At 46.4% G+C, this 22,700-nt stretch overlaps 1 protein-coding gene across 1 annotated transcript in view; it reads right to left on the minus strand.

The window, feature by feature from the left end:
- LOC148140616 (cytochrome P450 2K1-like) overlaps positions 1-22,700 on the minus strand; it is a 32,731-nt gene that overhangs the window by 6,200 nt on the left and 3,831 nt on the right. The window contains exons 2-7 of the mRNA XM_087978897.1: positions 20,862-21,024; positions 18,573-18,722; positions 15,237-15,397; positions 14,049-14,222; positions 4,048-4,189; positions 2,516-2,703 (exon numbers count right to left, since the gene is read on the minus strand). Of these exons, the coding sequence (XP_087835023.1) occupies positions 2,516-2,703; positions 4,048-4,189; positions 14,049-14,222; positions 15,237-15,397; positions 18,573-18,722; positions 20,862-21,024 (978 nt within the window). The remainder of the gene's footprint in view (positions 1-2,515; positions 2,704-4,047; positions 4,190-14,048; positions 14,223-15,236; positions 15,398-18,572; positions 18,723-20,861; positions 21,025-22,700) is intronic.

The following is a 22,700-nucleotide window of genomic DNA, read 5'->3' on the forward strand; positions in this document are numbered from 1 at the left end:
AGTTAAGCGCCAGTCATCATTAACTGGTGCATTTGCTTTAGTCTCTGCTACTCAGGGTTTACTGGCCAACCAATCAGCACTCTCCTCTCATTCATTAACAACAATGTTACCCTTTACATTGGCATCGTCCTGATGAGTGCAAAGTGTTTGTAACAGGATTGAGAATCAGACAGCACAGTTTTAATGCATTTTAAAAAACACAAGTGTGAGGTGAGATTTAAAATCAAACCTCTTCCCACAGTTAGTGACTGGGTTTGGAATGAAGTACGGTCAAGGCAGGGTCACATGAGGCATTCAGGAGAGCACTTGATGATTATTTCAATAGGACCAATGGCTTATGGGGGAAAGGCAGGCGTTTGGTTCTGTCAAAACACTAAAGAGAGCTAGTACAGATGAGATGGGAGAAATGGCCTCATTTTTCACCGTTGAGGTTGTTAGGAACAAGTTTAACAAAATTTAGACGAGACTACCAAACCTGGAAACAAGGCAATTTATTCTACGATCTTGCAAGAAAGGGCATCAAATGCAGAAACAAATGAGCAATGAACTTTCAAACTAGTTCACAGTTATACTTTTGAGCTGCGTGAGGTCACCTCTCCCGACTCTTCCATTACCCAATCTTTCTTATTGTATTCTACCACTACCCAGCTGCACTCTGCCCTTATTGCCCCCTTTTCTCCAAGTTGGCAACCTTTCCCTCTGTAAGTGCTGACATAAGGCGAAACTTGAATCCTGATGTCCTTTTACTTTGCCTGGAACATCTTCCATTGTTCACAGGTACATTCCATTCTTGAACATACCTTTTAACAATCTACCTTTTCATGCTTGGTTTATGCGTTTCAGCTGTCTCAGCTATTTTGCTGAGACTATTATTAAAAAGAATTATTTGCTTTAATATTTCTGCACTGAAGTTAGTATTTAATTATCCACAATTATTCATTAAAGATAAAGATACATTTCCCGAATGCTTGCCTAACTGTACCCCTTTTCTGCACATACACACTCTTGCTTTTCGATATCTGTAAAAACAGCACACTTCCCCATTTCTTACAAGGTTGTGTGATGGGAACCTTCAATGAGACTTTAATAGCAATCCTCAACATTGAAATTCCCCCTTTTAATTTGTTTCCCTTCTAACTCAGTTCCTGTATTTATTCAGAAAGTACCACAATATTATTACCATGGCAACAATGTTCCAAGTAAAACCCTTCTACAGGACCGGGGGTAGGGGTGAGGGGAGCTGCAGATAAAGCGGTGGGGGGTGGGGGAGGGTTTTGGGTGGGCAGGGTGGCAGGGAGCAGTGGAAGGGAGGGGGAGGGGCTGTGAAGGGAGTCGGGGGATGGGAAGGGAGGTTGTTTGAAATTGGAGAGCTCAATGTTGAGGTGAAGGATGATGGACATGTCGGAGAGGGTATGGGAAGGGGAATTGAAATAGGTGGTGGTTGGGAGGTCAGGTTGGCCAACTCCAACTAGACCCAACCCCAAGAACATCTCCCCCTCCTCACCCCTCTCTGCCCTCCGGGAAAAATACCTTCCCTTCGGCAGTTCTTGGTTTGTGCCACTCTCCCCACCAACATCTCACCGCCACCCCACATCCAACCCACGGTACCTCCCCTGTAACTGGAAAAGATGCAAAACTTGTCAGTACACCACCTCCCTCACCTCCCTCCAGGGCCCCAAACAGTCCTTCCAGGTCAGACAGAGGTTCACCTGCCTCTCCTCCAACCCAGTTTACTGCATCAGGTGCTCCCGATGTGGTCTTCTCTACATTGGGGAGATCAAACGTAAACTTAAGGAAAGGTTCACCGAGAATCTCAGCCGGGCCAGCAGGGGCTGACCTGACCTCCCAGTCACCGCCTGTTTCAATTCCCCTTCCCACTCCCTCTCCAATATGATCATCCTCAGCCTCCTCCATTGCCAGACCACAAGTTGGAGGAACAGCACCTCATCTTCCACCTGGGCAGCCTACAGCCGGGAAGACTCAACATTGAGTTCTCCAATTTCATTTAACCTACCTCCCCATCCAGCTCACTTCCCAGCCCCTCCCCCTCCCTTCCATTCCTCTGATCGACCCTTCCTTCCGCCTGGAGAAAGTGAGGTCTGCAGATGCTGGAGATCAAAGTTGAAACTTTATTGCTGGAACAGCACAGCAGGTCAGGCAGCATCCAGGGAACACGAGATTCGACGTTTCGGGCACAGGCCCTTCCTTCCACCTACCAACTGAATACATTCCTCCCATCGACCAACCAGATCGTGCCCTCTCCCTGTGTTCACCTATTCCTACCTCACCACTCTGACCCCCATCTCCCACCCCACCCCCTCACCCCCACCCCCAGTCCCAAATCAGGGTTACACCCGAAATGCCCACTTCCCCACCTCCTGGTGCTGCCTGGCTTGCTGTGTCCTTCCAGCCTCCTGTTTGTTTACTTTGGTTTCCAGCATCTGCAGTTTCTTTTGTCTCTAACAATGCTCCAAGTGGCACAAATTGTGAAAAGTAAGCCTTGTATCTCTGATACCTTTGGAAGGAAATACCCTCTGAAATGCGTGTCCTCGGTTGTCGAATGAGGAAGGTTCATGGGGCCAATGTTGGCAAATCTCTGGATTTCGTGAATCACAGCCTCAGTGTAGGGCATGTGTCTCTGGTCTTCTGTTCTCGGGAATCGACCAGCTCCTATCACCCGGTCAATTTCATCTTGAACCTTCCCTGAAATAGGCAAAAAGGTAAAGATCTTTGGATGGAGGGAAACAGTTTACAGCAGGATGAACTGAAGTGGAGAACTTTATGTTGTTGAGTGACATGGAATGGGCTCTATCAGTTCCGTTGCCAGTACATTCCCCTCTCAATACTTTGCTTCATCAACTCTGACAGGCATAAACATCAAACTGCCCCAAACACACAGCTGATGTGATACCACCCACTGTGTGCTAACCTCCAAGGTCAATTTTTATTGTCCACTACTGAGGACAATTTGACAATGTACAATAATTCACTGCCACTATTCATATTTATTACCCTTGAAAAGGATCCGATTGAAAGTGCTTATTTGTCGAGCCAAAGTTTCCACAAAATAAGCGTTGGGCAGGAAACTCGGCAGGGTCAGGATGATCTCAGGAGGGACATTTTAGGGCCACCCCCAGAGTATCCCCCTAAAGAGGTCAAACATTTCAGGTACATGACCGTTCCTGACCTGTGAATGGAGATGGTGTTGTCCAAAGGCCCTGAATTATCAGCTCTCTTGTTTACACCAGTGCAGTGGGCACTCTAATACCAATGGCATTAAGTTCCAAGGTATAACAAATCCATCCAAGTCGCCCCGTCCCCTCTGCAGAGACCTGTTTATTGGGATAATTGTTCACCTCAGCCTACACAAATCCTTCTTGCCTTCAGTCCAATTCGGAATCAGACAGCGAGGTAATTATTTATTCAAGTGAACCAGACTGACAGAGAGTCTACCCTGGGAAAAGGACTCCAACTATCCATTCTATCCATGCCTCTCATAATTTGTAAACATCGATCAGGTCACCCCTCATCCTTCGAAATTCACGTGAAATCAAACTGAGTTTTTCCACTGTCTCCTCATGGCTAATATCCTCTACACCAGGCAATGTCCTCATAAACCGTTTCTGAACCCTCTCCAAAACCTCCCCATCCTTCTGGTAGTGTGGTGACCAGAACTGTACACAATATTCTAAGTATGGCCTCACGAAAGTACCACACCACTGCCACACGAGTTGCCCATTTTTCCTCCTCCATCCCTGCCCAATGAAGGCAAGCATGCCCAGATGTCTTCTTGACCTCCGTATCAACTTGTGTTGTCACTTTCAGGGAACTGTGGACCTGCACACCAAATGTTTCTGTACATTGGTGCTACAAAGGGCTCTGCCAATTAATGGTTCAATCCAGTCATGTCCGAGTTCCCCATCCAACCATTTATGTACATTACAAGCAACAATATACAATTATACAAGCAACAATATTAGATTAGAATCAGATGCCAACTGAGACACAACCACCAAACCAACAAACACAGAGTGAAGGATTCCTTACTCTGGATTTCTGGGTAGTTTACCATCAGAAGAAGTCCCCAGCAGATGGTAGTGGAGGTGGTTTCTGTGCCAGCAGCAAACAGGTCACTGATTGTAACCACGATATCCTTTTTCTTACTTTGTAAATCTTCACCTCCCAGCTCCTTCAAGACAAAATGAAACAAAGGAGAGTGTGTCGCCTCCTTCAGGAAAATATCCAGCTCCGTCAATGTCTGGACAGGGGTCTGTGTTCCCGAGGATAGTGATCCTTCCAGCCTCTGGTCATGATCGTCACGATGACAATGACAGACTTGGCAGATGGAATACAATGCAGGGAAATGGGAGGTTCCGCTCTTTAACAGCAAGAATGGAGGAGCTGAATTTTATTGAAATGGAGAAAGAGTGCAGAAAGTGACAGAACAGAGGGATTAGGGAGTCCTTGTTTGTGAATCACCAGAAGCTAGCATCCAAGTTCAGCACAAAGTAGGGAAGGCAAATGGAATGTTTGCCTTTATTCCAAAGGGAATGGAATATCAGAGGAGGGAGGATTTGCTCAAACTATACAAGGCACTAGTCATGATCTTATAGAGTCATAGAGTCATAGAGATGTACAGCATGGAAACAGACCCTTCAGTCCAACCTGTCCATGCCAACCAGATATCCCAACACAATCTAGTCCCACCTGCCAGCACCCGGTACATATCCCTCCAAACCCTTCCTATTCATATACCCATTCAAATGCCTCTTAAATATTGCAACTGTACCAGCCTCCACCACTTCCTCTGGCAGCTCATTCCATAAACGTACCACCCTCTGTGTGATAAAGTTGCTCCTTAGGACTCTTTTATATCTTTCCCCTCTCACCCTAAACCTATGCCCTCTAGTTCTGAACTCCCGGACCCCAGGGAAAATACTTTGTCTATTTATCCTATCCATGCCCCTCATAATTTTGTAAACCTCTATAAGGTCACTCCTCCGACCCTAGCGACATCCTTGTAAATCTTTTCTGAACTCTTTCAAGTTTCACAACATCTTCCCGATAGGAAGGAGACCATAACTGCATGCAATATTCCAACAGTGGCCTAACCAATGTCCTGTACAGCCGCAACATGACCTCCCACCTCCTGTACTCAATACTCTGAACAATAAAAGAAAGCATACTTTGGCACGGTGGCACAGTGGTTAGCACTGCTGCCTCACAGCGCCAGAGACCCGGGTTCAATTCCCGCCTGAGGCGACTGACTGTGTGGAGTTTGCACATTCTCCCCGTGTCTGCGTGGGTTTCCTCCGGGTGCTCTGGTTTCCTCCTACAGTCCAAAGATGTGCAGGTTAGGTGAATTGGCCATGCTAAATTGCCCGTAGTGTAAGGTAAGGGGTAAATGTAGGGGTATGGGTGGGTTGCGCTTCGGCGGGTCGGTGTGGACTCGTTGGGCCGAAGGGCCTGTTTTCACACTGTAATGTAATGTAATGTAATGTAATCTAATCTAATCTAATACTAATTGCCTTCTTCATCATCCTATCTACCTGTGACTCCACTTTCAAGGAGCTATGAACCTGCTCTCCAAGGTCTCTTGGTTCAGCAACACTCCCTAGCACCTTACCATTAAGTGTATCAGTCCTGCTAAGATTTGCTTTCCCAAAATGCAGCACCTCGCATTTATCTGAATTAAACTCCATCTGCCACTTCTCAGCCCATTGGCCCATCTGGTCCAGATCCCGTTGTCATCTGAGGTAACCCTCTTCACTGTTCACTACCCCTCCAATTTTTGTGTCATCCGCAAACGTATTAACTGTACGTCTTATGCTCATATCCAAATCATTTATGTAAATGACAAAAAGTAGAGGACCCAGCACCGATCCTTGTGGCACTCCACTGGTCACAGGCCTCTAGTCTGAAAAATAACCCTCCACCACCACCACCCTCTGTCTTCTACCCTTGAGCCAGCTCTATATCCAAATGGCTAGTTCTCCCTCAATTCCATGAGAACTAACCTTGCTAATCAGTCTCCCATGGGGAATCTTGTCGAACGCCTTACTGAAGTCCATATAGATCACATCTACTGCTCTGCCCTCATCAATCATCTTTGTTACTTCTTCAAAAAACTCAATCAAGTGTGTGAGCCATGACTTCCCATGCACAAAGCCATGTTGACTATCCCTAATCAGTCCTTGCCTTTCCAAATATATACAAATCCTGTCCCTCAGGATTCTCTCCAACAACTTGCCCACCACCAATGTCAGGCTCACTGGTCTGTGGTTCCCTGGTTTCTCTTTACCACACTTCTTAAAAGAGTGGCATCACAGTAGCCAACCTCCAGTCTTCCGACACCTCACCTGTGATTATCGATGATACAAATATCTCAGCAGGAGGCCCAGCAATCACTTCCCTAACTTCCCACAGAGTTCTAGGGTGCACCTGATCAGGTCCTGAGGATTTATCCACGTTTATGCATTTCAAGACATCCAACAATTCCTCCTCTGTAACATGGACATTTTGCAAGGTGTCACTATCTGTTTCCCTACATTCTATATCTTCCATATCCTTTTCCGCAGTAAATACTGATGCAAAATACTTGTTTGGTATCTCCCCCATTTTCTGCACTCCACACTAAGGCCACCTTGTTGATCTTTGGGGGACCCTATTCTCTCCCTAGTTACACTTTTGTCCTTAATGTATTTGTAAAATCCTTTGGATTCTCCTTAATTCTATTTGCCAAAGCTATCTCATATCCCCTTTTTGCCCTCCTGATTTCCCTCTTATGTAAACACTTACTGCATTTAGACTCATCTAAGGATTCACTTGATCTATCCTGTCTATAACTTACATATACTTCCTTCTTTTTCTTAACCAAACCTTCAATTTCTTTCATCATCCAGCATTCCCTATACCTACCAGCCTTTCCTTTCACCCTGACAGGAATATACTTTCTCTGGATTCTCGTTATCTAATTTCTGAAGGCTTCCCATTTTCCAGCTGTCCCTTGACCTGCGAATATCTGCCCCCAATCAGCTTTTGAAAGTTCTTGCCTAATACCGTCAAAATTGGCCTTCCTCCAATTTAGAACTTCAGCTTTTAGATCTGGTCTATCCTTTCCCATCACTATTTTAAATCTATTGGAATTATGGTCTCTGGCTTATTTCCCAAGAGTAGGTCAAGTTTTGCACCTTCTCTAGTAGGTACATCCACATACTGAATCAGAAAATTGTCTTGTACACACACTTAACAAATTCCTCTCCATCTAAACCTTTAACACTATGGCAGTCCCTATTTATGCTTGGAAAGTTAAAATCCCCTACCAAACTCAGCCTGTTATTCTTCCAGATAGCTGAGATCTCCTTACAAGTTTGTTTCTCAATTCCCTTCTGATTATTAGGAGGTCTATAATACAATCCCAATAAGGTTATCATCCCTTTCTTATTTCTCAGTTCCACCCAAATAACTTCCCTGAATGTATTTCCAGGAATATCCTCCCTCAGCACAGCTGTAACACTATCCCTTATCAAAAACGCCACTTCCCCTCCTCTCTTGCCTCCCTTTCTATCCTTCCTGTATCATATGTATCCTGGAACATTAAGCTGTCAGTCCTGCCCATCCCTGAGCCATGTTTCTGTCATAGCTATGATATTCCAGTCCCATGTTCCTAAACATGCCCTGAGTTCATCTGCCTTCCCTGTTCGGCCCCTTGCATTGAAACAAATCCAGTTTAATTTATCAGTCCTACCTTGTTCTCTGCTTTGTCCCTGCCTGCCCTGACTGTTTGACTCCCTTCTGTTCTCAACTGTTAGACTCTTGATTCCAGGGTTTTGTTAATTGAATTCAAATTCCACCATCTGCCTTGGCATGGTTTCAACCTTGGTCCCCAGAAAGTTACCTGGATCTCTGGGTTAATATTCTGATGATAATACCACAGGGACGTCACCTCCCCTTTTCTAAGGACTGGCAATATATTGGCATTGGAGGTATTCCAGGGAAGGGTTTTGGATTGATGCTAGGTACGCAGGTATGAGGAGAGGTTGGGTAGATTAGGCCTGGACTCAGAGGCTGACAGAAGAATGAGTGACCAAGCTTGGTGAGGTCGCAAAGATATTTCAGGGACTTGACAGTGTTGATACAGAAAGGTTGTTACTCTTGGTGAGACATTCTAGGATCAGAGGGCATGAGTTCAGAATAAGGGGTCACACATTTAAGACAGGGATAAGGAGGAAGGAGGGTAGTCAATCTGTGGAATACATTACCACAGAGGGCTGTCGAGTCTGGGTTATCAAGTATATTCATGGCTGAGAGAGAGAGAGAGAGAGAGAGAGAGAGACAGGATTTGTGATGAGTCAAGGAATGAAGTGTTCTGGGGAAAAGGCTGGAAAGCAGAGTTGAGGATCCTCAGATCAGACGTGATCTCGCTGAATGGTGGAGCAGATTTGATGGGCTGAATGGCCTCATCCTGCTCCTGTGTCTTATGGTCTTCTAATTTCAGGCCACATCTCATAAATGTGAGCACACCGAAGTGTCAGTGCAGTTCCGAGGGAGTGCTGCACTGTCAGAGGGGTTGCCTTGTATTGTTAAATATTGAAATGAGGCCCAATTTGCCTTCGCAGGCAGAGATGAGGAAACACATGGCACGGGGTTGAGGAAGTGCAGTCAAGGGCTTTCTGGTGCCCTGGCCAATATTTAGACTCCGACAGAGGAAGGGAGCCTGGTCACTGTCGCAATTGTGTCCCGTGGGGGTACGTCCCAGGAGAGGGCACACAGAGACTTTGACCACTTGGGGCCTACGTCCCTGGTGAGGCCCAGGCTCATTAGCCCAGATTCTCTGGGTAGTCAGTGTCCTAGCAGCTGATTTGCCAGCACCCAGTCAGCACCTTTACCCAGCAGTGATGGCTGCTCTTGTGAAGAATTGAGTTGTTCGGCTGAGTAGGAGGTATCAGATTCCTTTCTTTCTTACCTTGTGTGGTGACTGTTGCTGGACACCGGGACAACTCCCACTCGATTAATAGACACTCCCTCCCATCCTCCACCCTCCTGCCAGGTTCCAAAACCACATCCCAAGGGTGGGGCTGGGAAGTGGAGGGAGGAGAAATACCACTCACTCATGGTCGGGCATTGGGGGAGGCAACAGACTGCACCAATCTGAAGGTGGAGGGACAGGTTGAGAAGGCCTTTAAAGCAACTTTACAGCTTTTGTTGGTCACAGTACATAAATCAGGAAGTTAACCCACACCTTTCTGTTTTATATACAAATATATATAAAACAAATTGGTGAGGCTTCAGCTGGAGTATTGCATGCACTTCTGGTGTCACACTTTTGGGAAAATGTCAATGCTGGGGCGTGGGTGCAGGACAGATTTACTGAAGGGGAGAAGATCAAGGTGAGATTCAAGAGAGTTGTTGGAAATCATAGAACATAGAACATAGAACATAGAAGAATACAGCGCAGTACAGGCCCTTCGGCCCTCGATGTTGCGCCGATCCAAGCCCACCTAACCTACACTAGCCCACTATCCTCCATATGCCTATCCAATGCCCGCTTAAATGCCCATAATGAGGGAGAGTCCACCACTGCTACTGGCAGGGCATTCCATGAACTCACGACTCGCTGAGTAAAGAACCTACCCCTAACATCTGTCCTATACCTACCCCCCCTTAATTTAAAGCTATGCCCCCTTGTAATAGCTGACTCCATACGAGGAAAAAGATTCTCACTGTCGACCCTATCTAAACCCCTAATCATCTTATACACCTCTATCAAGTCACCCCTAAACCTTCTTTTCTCTAATGAAAACAACCCCAAGTGCCTCAGCCTTTCCTCATACGATCTTCCTACCATACCAGGCAACATCCTGGTAAACCTCCTCTGCACCCGTTCCAGTGCCTCCACATCCTTCCTATAGTATGGCGACCAAAACTGCACACAATACTCCAGATGTGGGCGTGCCAGAGTCTTATACAACTGCAACATGACCTCAGTACTCCGGAACTCAATTCCTCTACCAATAAAAGCCAGTACGCCATATGCCTTCCTCACCGCACTATTTACCTGGGTGGCAACTTTCAAAGATTTGTGTACATGGACACCAAGATCCCTCTGCTCATCCACACTACCAAGTATCCGACCGTTAGCCCAGTACCCCATCTTTTTATTACTCTTACCAAAGTGAATCACCTCACACTTAGCTACATTGAACTCCATTTGCCACCTTTCTGCCCAGTTCTGCAGCTTATCTATATCCCGCTGTAACCTGCCACATCCTCCCTCACTGTCTACAACTCCTCCGACTTTCGTATCATCCGCAAACTTGCTCACCCAACTTTCTAACCCCTCCTCCAGGTCATTTATAAAAATGACAAACAGCAATGGTCCCAAAACAGATCCTTGCGGAACACCGCTAGTGACGGCACTCCAAGATGAACCTTTGCCATCAACTACTACCCTCTGTCTTCTTTCAGCCAGCCAACTCCTAATCCAAACCTCCAACTCACCCTCAATGCCATACCTCCGTATTTTATGCAGTAGTCTACCATGGGGAACCTTATCAAACGCCTTACTAAAATCCATATACACCATATCTACTGCTTTCCCCTCGTCCACCTCCTTAGTCACCTTCTCAAAGAATTCAATAAGGTTTGTGAGGCACGACCTGCCCTTCACAAAACCATGCTGACTATCCTTGATCACATTATTCCTATCCAGATGTTCATAAATCCTATCCCTTACAATTCTCTCTAAGATTTTGCCCACAACAGAAGTGAGACTCACCGGCCTATAGTTACTAGGGTTATCCCTACTCCCCTTCTTGAACAAGGGAACCACATTTGCTAGCCTCCAATCTTCTGGCACAACTCCTGTAGACAACGAGGACATAAAAATCAAGGCCAATGGCTCTGCAATCTCCTCCCTTGCTTCCCAGAGAATCCTAGGATAAATGCCATCAGGCCCAGGGGACTTATCTATTTTCACCCTTTCCAGAATTTCCAACACCTCTTCTCTACATACCTCAAAGCCATCCATTCTACTTAATTGTGACTCAGTACTCACATTGACAACAATGTCCTGTTCCTGAGTAAATACTGACGAAAAGTATTCATTCAGCGTCTCCCCAATCTCTTCAGCCTCCACACGCAACTTCCCACTACTATCCTTGACTGGACCTATTCCTACCCTAGTCATTCTTTTATTCCTGACATACCTACAGAAAGCCTTAGGGTTTTCCCTAATCCTATCAACTAAGGACCTTTCATGTCCCCTCCTTGCTGCTCTTAGCTCTCTCTTCAGGTCCTTCCTGGCTACCTTATAACTCTCAATCGCCCCAATTGAACCTTCATGCCTCATCTTTACATAGGCCGCCCTCTTCCATTTAACAAGGGATTCCAATTCCTTATTAAACCACGGCTCCCTCACACGACCCTTTCCTCCCTGCCTGACGGGCACATACTTATCAAGGACACTCAATAGTTGCTCCTTGAACAAGCTCCACATATCAATTACACCCTTGCCTTGAAGCTTACTTTTCCAGGCCACACATCCTAAGTCATGCCTCACAGCATCATAATTTCCCTGCCCCCATCTATAACTCTTGCCCTGTAGTGCACACTTATCCCTCTCCATCACTAGAGTAAAGGTCACCGAATTGTGGTCACTGTCCCCAAAGTGCTCACCTACCTCTAATTCTAACACCTGGCCTGGTTCATTACCCAGAACCAAATCCAGTATGGCCTCACCTCTTGTTGGCCTATCTACATATTGTGTCAGGAAACCCTCCTGCACACATTGGACAAACACTGACCCATCTAACGAACTTGAGCTATAGCTTTCCCAATTAATATCAGGAAAGTTAAAGTCCCCCATAACAACTACCCTATTACTTTCACTCTTCTCTTGAATCATCCTCGCAATCCTTTCTTCTACGTTTCTAGGACTATTAGGAGGCCTGTAAAAAACTCCTAACAGGGTGACCTCACCTTTCCTATTCCTAACCTCAGCCCAAACTACCTCAGATGGCGAGTCTTCATCCATCGTCCTTTCCACAGCTGTAATACTATCTTTGACAAGCAATGCCACACCTCCCCCTCTTTTACCCCCACCTCTGACCCTACTAAAACATTTAAACCCTGGAACCTGCAACAGCCAATCCTGTCCCTGTTCTAGCCATGTCTCCGTAATAGCCACAACATCGAAGTCCCAGGTACCAACCCACGCTGCAAGTTCACCTACCTTATTTCGTATACTTCTTGCATTGAAGTATACACACTTCAAACCACTTTCCTGTTTACAGGCACCCTCCTTTGAAATTGATGCCATGTTCCTAACCTCCCTACATTCCAGGTCCTGCACCCTAAAGCTACAGTCTGGGTTCCCATGCCCCTGCAGAGTTAGTTTAAACCCCCCCCAAGAGCACTAGCAAACCTCCCACCAAGGATACTGGTGCCCCTCAGGTTCAGGTGTAGACCATCCTGTTTATAGAGGTCCCACCTTCCCCAGAAAGAACCCCAGTTATCCAAATACCGGAATCCCTCCCTCCTGCACCATCCCTGTAGCCACGCATTTAACTGTTCCCTCTCCCTATTCCTCGACTCTCTATCACGTGGCACGGGTAACAAACCAGAGACAACAACCCTGTTCGTTCTAACTCTGAGCTTCCAACCTAGCTCCCTGAAAGCCTGCCTAACATCCTCAGCCCTCCTCCTACCTATGTCATTGGTGCCAATGTGGACCACGACTTCGGGCTGCTCCCCCTCCCCCTTAAGGACCCGGAAAACACGATCAGAGACATCACGTACCCTTGCACCTGGGAGGCAACATACCAAACGTGAGTCTCTCTCGTTCCCACAAAACCGCCTATCTGTGCCCCGAACTATCGAGTCCCCAATTAGTATTGCTCTGCTCTTCTCCACCCTTCCCTTCTGAGTAACGGGGACAGGCTCCGTGCCAGAGGCCTGAGCCCCGTTACTTGCCCCTGGTAAGTCGTACCCCCCACAAGTATCCAAAACGGTATACTTGTTCTTGAGGAGAACGGCCGCAGGGGGTCCCTGCACTGGCTGCTTCCTCCCAGTCCCCCTCACTGTCACCCATCTATCTGCCATCTTTGGAGTTACTACTTCCCTAAAGCTCCGATCTATGACCCCCTCTGCCTCCCGAATGATCCTAAGTTCATCCAACTCCAGCTCCAGTTCCCTAACACGAATGGGTTTGACTGGATAAGTAAGGAGAGACTGATTGCAGGAGCAGGGTGGGTCAGGGACAAGTGCAGTCAGACAGGCAACAAGGAACACTCTAGTGCAATGTGATGCTGAGTGACTAGAATTCCTGACACAGACACAAAGCTACGTTCACACGAGAGTCGGGGATATACTTGAAGGGAAATAAGGGACAGGGCAGTGGGGAAAGAATAGGGGAGGTGGGATAGCTCTACCAGGGAGCAGCCATCGATATGATGGGCCGAGCGACCTTCCCCTCTGCTGTATCACCCTACAATTCTCTGAAGGAAAGTTACCTCTCCTGTCTGAGTTCACCATCAGGCTTCAATCCACTCTGGCAGCACAGCAGAGATTAAGGGGCAGGACTTAATGAATGTGGGGTTTAAATTCATTAAAGAGATTGATTTCCCAGTCAAAATGAGAAGAGTGTAGCTCCAAAGCACTGAACAACAGATCCAGGTGTAATTTCAAGAGCAGTGTTTGGGGAAAATAATGTGTAAAATAAGGAAAGACCTCTCCTCAGTTATATTACTCATGAAACTTTCCCTGATGACTTTTGCAAGATTGAAGCTCACACACCATCAATGCTATATTCTGGACACATTGAGCATCCACATGATGTCATGAGCACTACGATGTGATAAATAATCAGATACAGTGAGCGCTTGAAGCTACACATTCGTAGTTCCATCCAGAGACTAGGGGCAGCACTGAGCGACATATTAACAGATGTTTAACACAGAATCTTCCTCCATCACAACCCACAAAGTCCTGGTGTGGAGTCTGAAATCTGGGGAGAATCCCCTTACTGCTGAAGAGGTGTGTCTCTGTACCTGCTGATGCCTCAGAATTAAGGCCTCGCTGAGTGTCTGGATGCTGTTCTCACTCAACGTCTCTTTGGCAGCTTTGAAGAAACCTTCAAAGATTTCATGCATCTTCACTTGATTTTGAATAATCTTCCTGTGGCTCGGAATCAGAAATCCCAGAGATGGGTAAGCGTTGTACAGCTGGATTGGAACAAGAACATAAGGATCAGGCCTTTGGAGGATCCAGTGATCACTCCTCCACGGTCAGTGCAGCAACTACTTGCCTTCAGTGATGCTCCATGGGAGATAGGAGATTGTCATGGCAACACCACACTTCCTCTCCTCTCCTCAGTGCCCCCACCCCAACTCACAAACCCTCCAAATTTATAGTTTTAAAACTTGCTAACATTGTGTCTCAGAATGGGTGACCTATCAGCTATCACCTGTTATACATGGATTCCAAAAATCAGATACAGGTCAGGCAAAGTAAGGACAGCAGATTTCCTCCAAATTAGTGGACCAGCTGGGCTTTTCTTGCCAATTATATTCATCATTATACTCTTAAATCCAGATTTGTATTGTGAAATCGAATTGAAATTCCGCCATCCACCACAGCAGGATTTGAACCCGACTCCCCCAGGTTGATGTCACTTGCATCATTTTCCTTCATGTGGGAAGCTGAGGGAATCACATCTCTTGAAAGCATTACCGCCCCCTGCCCCCCCCCACCCCCTCTCCGTATCAAGAGTCTGGGAGAATGATTCCAGTTTGGGGAATCTTTCTGTGATTCTATAAAATGCCTCATTTCATTCTCAATGAGTTGAGAAAACTCAAAACGGTGACAACACATTCAGTGCCAGGCCAGGTTAATTTTGTCAGTGCTGAAGGAGGGCCATTGGACCTGAAACTTTCTCTCCATAGAGGCTACCAGACCTCCTGGGTCTTTCCAGCAACTTCCCAACCATTTTCTGATTGCCAGCACCCCCATTGTTCTTTGCTTTATTTTAAAATAGTTTTCCACGTTTATTTTCTGACCAAAAGTTTTCCAATTTAGCCCACGTAAGCCTGTCGCACATATCAGCATTTATGACTGAGACACAATGTTAGCAAGAGTCTTCAACCTGTAACAAGTCAGGTGCGGAAATAGTCACACACACCAAATTGCAAATGACCTCAACACTCAGCCTGAGTACAATACCACAAAACGACAATTACATGTATTGGGGCTGTTCCCAACAGTCTCGTGTTCTCATTAACCATGTTTGTTAGATGGAGAAATACTTCATTGTTATAATCAAAACGGTCTCCAAATATGATGGAACAGATGATATTGCTCACAGCCAAATACATAATCTGTGCAGTTTCAAAAGGCTGACCTGTGAATAAACACAGAATTCCATTACAAAAAGGCCTCTAAACAGTAATAATACTTCAGTCATTGTCCTCTTTTACAAAGCACAAGTTACTCGTATAAAACAAAGAACCGCGGAGGCTGTAAATCTGAAACAACAACAGAAATTGCTGGAGAAACTCAGCACATCTGGCAGTATCCCTGGAGAGAAAGCAGAGTTAGTGTTTTAACAAACAACAGTACATTACTGGAACAGGCCCTTCAGCCCATCGAGCCTGAACCGATGCATGAAAACTTTCTGAACTAAAACCCTTCTGTCTCCACACGCTCCATATCCCTCTATTCCCTGCCTCTTCAGGAATCTAACCAGTTCCCTATTCAATGTTCCTGTTCTGAAGAAGGGGACTCAAAAGGTTAACGCTGTTTTCTCTCCCACAGATACAGCCCGACCTGCTGGGTTTTGTCAGAATTGGGAAGACTTAAGATTAATCAGGAAGCAGGAAGTCAAAATTGCAGCTTTTAGATGAGACATAGTCATAGAGGTGTACAGCATGGAAATAGACTATTCGATACAATTCATCTATGGCAACCAGATATTCTAAATTAATCTAGTGCCTTTTGCCAGCACTTGGCCCGTATCCCTTTAAACCCTTCCTATTCATACACATATCCAGATGAATTTTAAATGTTGTAACCATATCAGTCTCCACCACTTCCTCTGGCAGCACATTCCACACATGTACCACCCTTTACATGAAAATGTTGCCCCTTTAGGCATCCATTATACCTTTCCCCTCTCACCCTAAATCTATGCTCTCTAGTTCTGGGCTCCCTCACCCCAGCGAAAAGACCTTGTCTATTTACCTGCTGGGTCCCACAGCTGTGCAGGGTCACTGCTGGGTCACACAGCTGTACAGGGTCATGCTGGGTCACACAGCTGTGCAGGGTCACTGCTGGGTCACACAGCTGTCAGGGTCACTGCTGGGTCCCACAGCTGTGCAGGGTCACTGCTGAGTCCCACAGCTGTGCAGGGTCACTGCTGGGTCACACAGCTGTACAGGGTCACTGCTGGGTCACACAGCTGTACAGGGTCACTGCTGGGTCACACAGCTGTCAGGGTCACTGCTGGGTCCCACAGCTGTCAGGGTCACTGCCGGATCCCACAGCTGTGCAGGGTCACTGCTGGGTCCCACAGCTGTGCAGGGTCACTGCTGGGTCCCGCAGTTGTGCAGGGTCACTGCTGGGTCACACAGCTGTACAGGGTCACTGCTGGGTCCCACAGCTGTGCAGGGTCACTGCTGGGTCACACAGCTGTACAGGGTCATGCTGGGTCACACAGCTGTACTGGGTCACTGCTGGGTCCCACAGCTGTACAGGGTCACTGCTGGGTCACACAGCTGTCCAGGGTCATGCTGGATTCCACAGCTGTACTGGGTCACTGCTGGGTCCCACAGCTGTACAGGGTGATTGCTGTGTAACTCAGTTGTGGGCATTCACTGCTGTCTCACACAGCTGTACAGGGTCACTGCTGGGTCACACAGCTGTACAGGGTCACTGCTGGGCCCCACAGCTGTGCAGGGTCACTGCTGGGTCACACAGCTATACAGGGTCACTGCTGGGTCACACAGCTGTACAGGGTCATGCTGGGTCACACAGCTGTACAGGGTCATGCTGGGTCACACATCTGTACTGGGTCACTGCTGGGAGACTCATCTGTACAGGGTCATTCCTGGGTTGCTCAGCTGTTTAGGTTTGATGTCTCCATTTCTAACCTCCCATGTGGTATCTGCTTTGTCTCGCTTCATCAGTTTTTTCAACCATTGTTGTTTTGATTTCTTCCCAGAATAAACAAAGCAACAGCTTATAAAATAGTAATTACTGCTCCAAAGATTCGAGGAAATCATCTCCAACACTGAAATATCTCCAATATGGAGCAGCTGTTACAGCCACAATTTTTTCCCGTCCTCCACCTCAGGTTACACAGAATCCTTCAGCTTAAAATGACTTGGCAGCGGTGGGACTCAAACCAACATCTCTGAAGAGACTGGAGTGTGGGAGGAAGAAATGTATCATTGTTTAACATCACTGAATCAAACTCCTGGAATTCCCTCCATTAGGACATTGTGGGTCAACCTACAGCATGTGAACTGGAATTGTTCAAGTAGACAGCTCACCATCTCCTTCTCAAGAGGCAACTAGACACGGGCAAAATGTTGCTGGCAGTCAGCGATGCCAATGCCATGCGTAAAGTTTTGAACATATAGCATGGTCTCAATTCTCACACTGGCTGTGATTGCTATAAAGGTCCCACCTTTTCAATCTCATCCCTTACCTGAGGCATGTTTCAGGTTAAACTCAGTACCAGTCATGTCTACTCAGTGAGAGAGAGAGGGACGACGGTGATTTCACCTGTCAATTATGTCAGACCAAGTCGAGGAGGAACAAACAGATCTTAGGGGTGAAATGGACCAATGGCTTGAACAAACAAATGCCTAAATTGACCCGAGAGTTGGGAAGAGCATGAGAAAGGCTGTTAATGCACCATCGCACCTAACTTTTAGCAACCACCATCCGCACTGAAGGAATGGAAGTAATTTAGTAAGCTTTGTGCAGGAGCAGACAACCAGACACAGACCATGTTGTGTCCGTGCTTACACACCAGAGTCTGGACTCAAATTACCTTCAAACTCCCTTACCACTGCACCAGTGTCACACCGTGTTGTGTCCTGTGGGAATCGGTGTGCACGGACCAGCCCACATTTTATAATAAGAAATCCCACAAGGAGGCTTTGTATTGTCTCCAAGTTGTATTGGGACCTGGAACCTGAGGGCCCCCAATGGGCCACCCCAACAGTGACTGACCTGGGAGTCTCACCACCGCCATAGCTCAGCAAGTCTAGGTACCTCGACACCCACATCTCTGCCGTATACACGAGAGTCTTTGGCACCAACACGTGGAGACGATGGTCAAAGGACCAAAGTGGCAGAGTCTCTGCTGATCAGGCAGGACCGAGTTAAACTGAGGGGAAGCATAGTCCTGAACCTTCACATCAGCAGCAGCATTGGTATGTGGATGCTGCCCTGGAACATTCTCTTGAAGTTGGTGTTGGAATCTTTTATTCAAGTAAAAATCTTTTCTGTAGATGTCAATTTCGAGGGAACCATGAATCCCAGCATGTCATGACCCACCAAGCACTCACCCTTGTGACTCTCAAACACATTGACAAGAAAGCTGGCCTCTTCACTGATCCTGTCTTCAATGGATTTCTTGCCCATGCCAAAGCCTCGGAGAGCTGAGATCACAAACTTTCGGTTCTCCCGCCACAACTTCCCGTCACTGAATATCACACCTGAAAGTGACACACGAAAAGCTGATCAAATATTGTACACGGGTTCTGCTGTGAGTGCTGCCAAACCCCAGGTTTCTAACACCCTTTCCTTTCCTGAGAATTACACCATTCTACAACCAAGAGGAAGGTCATTGTATCCATGAGTGCTCTTTGGGGGAGTGAGCCCATTGGTCTGACTTCAAAAGATTCCTCTTGATGTTGTCATTCTCAATTCCCCTTTGGATGTTCCTGTTGACCCTGCTTCTTGAACCATCCCAGGTACTGCATCCCAGATGATAATGAGAGCCGCAAAACCAAATCTCATCTTCCCTCTGATTGGTTTTTGTAACCAAGCGGCCTCTTTTGGTGTTGTCTGTCCAATTTTGGTCTCCCTGTTGCAGGGAGGATATTATTAAACTGGACGGGGTTAAGAAGAGATTCACCAGGATGTTACCAGGATTAAAGAGTTTGAGGTATGGGGAGAGGCTATCTAAGCTGCAACGTTTCTCACTGGAGTGTGGGGGGTTGAGGGGTGACCTTGTAGAGGTTTACAAAATCATGAGGGACATGGATAAGGTGAATGGTAGGTGTCTTTTCCCCCAGATGGAAAATTTCAAGTCAAGGGGCATATTCTTTAGATGTGAGTAGAAAGGTTTTAAAAAAGACATGGGGGCAGTTGTTTTATACAGAGTGCGGTTTGTGTGTGGAATGAACTTCCAGTGGAAGTGGTAGAAGTGGATATAGTTATAATGTTTAAAAGACATTTGGATAAATACATGAATAAGAAATGTTTGGAGGAATGTGGACCAAGCGCAACCAGGTGGGAATAGTTTAGTTTGGGATTGGGTTCAGCATGGACTGGTTAGGCCGAAGGGTCTGTTTCAGTGTTATATGACTCTATGATCTATGACTCCCAATTTCAGTGTTTATCAGTTCATATTTAAGGTTGTCCCACAGTAAAATGTGCCCTTTTTATTTGTTGAATTAATATTGAACAGCTCGAATATATCACGTGAAGATTAATGTTCTGTAGCTTGAGCAACATTTATGGAGTGAGACAAATTGTTGATGAAGGGGATTGTCCCAGATATTCAATGACTCCCATTATATTGAGGGAGGTGAGGAAGAAATGCAGTACCTTGAGACAGCAAGGTATTGGCAAGTGGCCAATTGGCAGGAAATAAAAAGTAGGAAGGTAACAGGGTCTGACTGCCAACCCAGCAGCTTAACCAAGGGAGGGGTGTGAGGTCTGTTAGCAGCTCGGGATCTGATCACTGCCATTTAATATGACAGCAGGAAGCTCGAGCGAATTGGGGTTTTGGATGAGATGTCAAAGTTGCACAATGTATTTATGTGTATGTAAAAATGCAATGATTTTAATTGACAGTAGGCCTCCTCTCATGCAGCACAAATTTTGGTTGACATTACTTTGGTATTTTCTTGCAAAATGCAAGGTAACAGATTGACAGAATGTGTATGTCTTCAGCAAAACTAAAGAGGTTATGTTGAAATTTAATAAAATGCTTGTTTGGCTTCAAGTGGAGCATTTTATTCAATTCTGAGCGCCACATTGTTGGTAAATACTTGAGCGAGGGTCGCCATCAGATGAATAATAGATGATCGCTTGTCAAAGGTGGTGTGGTTCACCTTGGAAAAGACAAGGTTGTGTGAGGTTTTGGATGGAGATATCCAAGATCATAAGGGATCTAGTCAGAGTAGATGAAGTGACACTGTTTCCCATTGGCTAGAGGACTGAGAATCAGATGGCACAGAGCTCATAGCATTGGCAAAAGAAACAAAGAGGGTTTTTGGAAAGACATCTTGTATGGTGATGATCTGAAGTGCCTGATCAATGGAAATTCAATGGAAGTTTTCAAAAAAGATTTGAATAAGTGCCTGACGAGGGAAAGACTTTTCAGGGGTGCAGGGAAAAGGTAGGGGAGCAGGACCAGTTCAGTTGTAATCGCTGATAAACATTGGCCTAACCCAGGAGTATTGGGAATGAGAAGCTTAGGTATTTATAAATTGAGGGAAATAGTGGCTAAAGGCTACAGTTTAATTCCAGAACATTTTGTGTCACTTTAACCAGCATGATCGGGTGAGCTGAGTTGAAGATGGAAATGACCAAAGAGTAACCCAGAGATGAAAGAGGGAAATTACCACTTCGGAATGAAACTGCGTCATATATCGGTAAGTGTGGCCTCCCAGTGAATTGATCAGCGTGATTCACAAGAGCGTCTTTCACTGCATCGTAACCAGTCAACACCACTGTCTTCAGTGGGCCAAGCTCCACTGAAAATACACTTCCATATTTCTCTGCAAGCTAACAAAGAGAGATTTATTTCATTAAGGTTTCATTTCTAGTCAGCTGTAGCACAAGAAAGGGGCTAAAAAATGAAGGAAAGAATATTATTCCCCAATTCCTAAGAATTTGATGCCCATCTGTATTTTCCCTTCAGAAGGTGGTGGTGAGCTGCCTTCCTGACCCACTGCAGCGCAGGTGGGTAAACCTTCAATGGTGTTGGGAAAGGAATTCCAGAATGTTGAACATCGGAACAGAAGGAGGCCATTCAGCCCCTCAAGCTCCCTCCACAACTCAATGACATCATGAATGATCTTTGGCTGAACTCCATGTTCCTGCCTTTGGCCCATATCCCCTCATGGCTTTGCTTCATAAAAATGTATCTACCTCAGGTTTAAAACTAATAACTGATCCCACACCCACTGCCATTTGTGGAAGAGAGTTCAAAACCTCTACCACCCTTTCTAACATCCCCCTCCCGAACGGTCTGGCCCAGACTGTGTCCCTTGGTTTGAGAATCTCCAAACATTGCAAGTAGTTTATCTTTATCCACTCTTTTCCTGTTAATAATACAATCATAGAGTCACAGAGCTGTACAGCATGGAAACAGATCCTTTGGTCCAACCGAAAGCAATACTTTCCCCTTGTAGATTCAGGTCTAACTTATTTCCATGTGGTCATGTTCCCATGTGGCTGGCTATCTGCATCGGCGACTCACCAGTATCATTGACCACACTCCATGCATTCATGGGCAGGCCCAGTGATGATCATTTAGACCTTACTGCCGTTCCTCTTACTCAGAATGTAAGTAACCTTTTTCACTCTCTTGCTAGCTGCCTCTTCCAATTCCTGGCTTTTCCTCTCTAGTGTTATCTCCTCATTCCCATTTCCCCACCCCCCCACCCCAAAAATTAATCTGAACCCTCCTCAATAACATTAATATACTGTCCCATCAGGATGCTGGTCTCGCCTATTCGGGCGTAAACCAAGTCTCACCTGCTCCAGAATTGTTACTGACCTCTGAGGAGTCTAATTCCCCCATCCGCACCCCCGCAACTCTTCCCCCCCAAGCACCATATCCTCCATTTTGTTTCCTGACCAGTGTGTGGCACTGTGGGTAATCTGGAAATTGCTGTCTTTGAGTTTCTACCATGAACAAGCAGGAGGTGGCTGGAAGAACACATTAAGCCAGGCAGTGGAGAGGTTGACGTTTCGGGTGAAATCCTTTTTCAGGACTGGGGTGGGTATCGGGGGAGCTGTAGGTAAAATGGGAGGCTGGGGCAGGGTGGTGAAGTGGGGATAGGTAAAGACAGGTAGAGGGTACGACCCGGTTGGTCATTGGGAGGAATGGATCCCGTTTGTGGCAGGGAGCATTGGAAGGGATGGGGGAACGGGCTGGGAGGGGGGTCACGGGATGGGGAGAGAGGTTATTTGAAATTGGAGAACTCAATGTTGAGTACTCCGGGCTGTAGGTTGCCCAGGCGGAAGATGAGGTGCTGTTCCTCCAATTTGTGGTTGGGTTCCTGTGGCAATGAAGGAGGCCAAGGATGGTCATGTCGAAAAGGGGGTGGGTAGGGGAATTAAAACACCTGGTGACTGGGAGGTCCGGTCAGGCCCTGCGGGCCCGGCTGAGATGCTCAGTGAACCATTCCCTACATTTACGTTCAGTTTTCCTGATATAGAGAAGACCACATCGG

This window comes from Chiloscyllium plagiosum, unplaced genomic scaffold, assembly GCF_037043375.1.
Source record: "Chiloscyllium plagiosum isolate Xiang-an unplaced genomic scaffold, Cpla_swu_hap1 HiC_scaffold_35, whole genome shotgun sequence".
In the NCBI taxonomy this organism is placed as follows: domain Eukaryota; kingdom Metazoa; phylum Chordata; class Chondrichthyes; order Orectolobiformes; family Hemiscylliidae; genus Chiloscyllium; species Chiloscyllium plagiosum.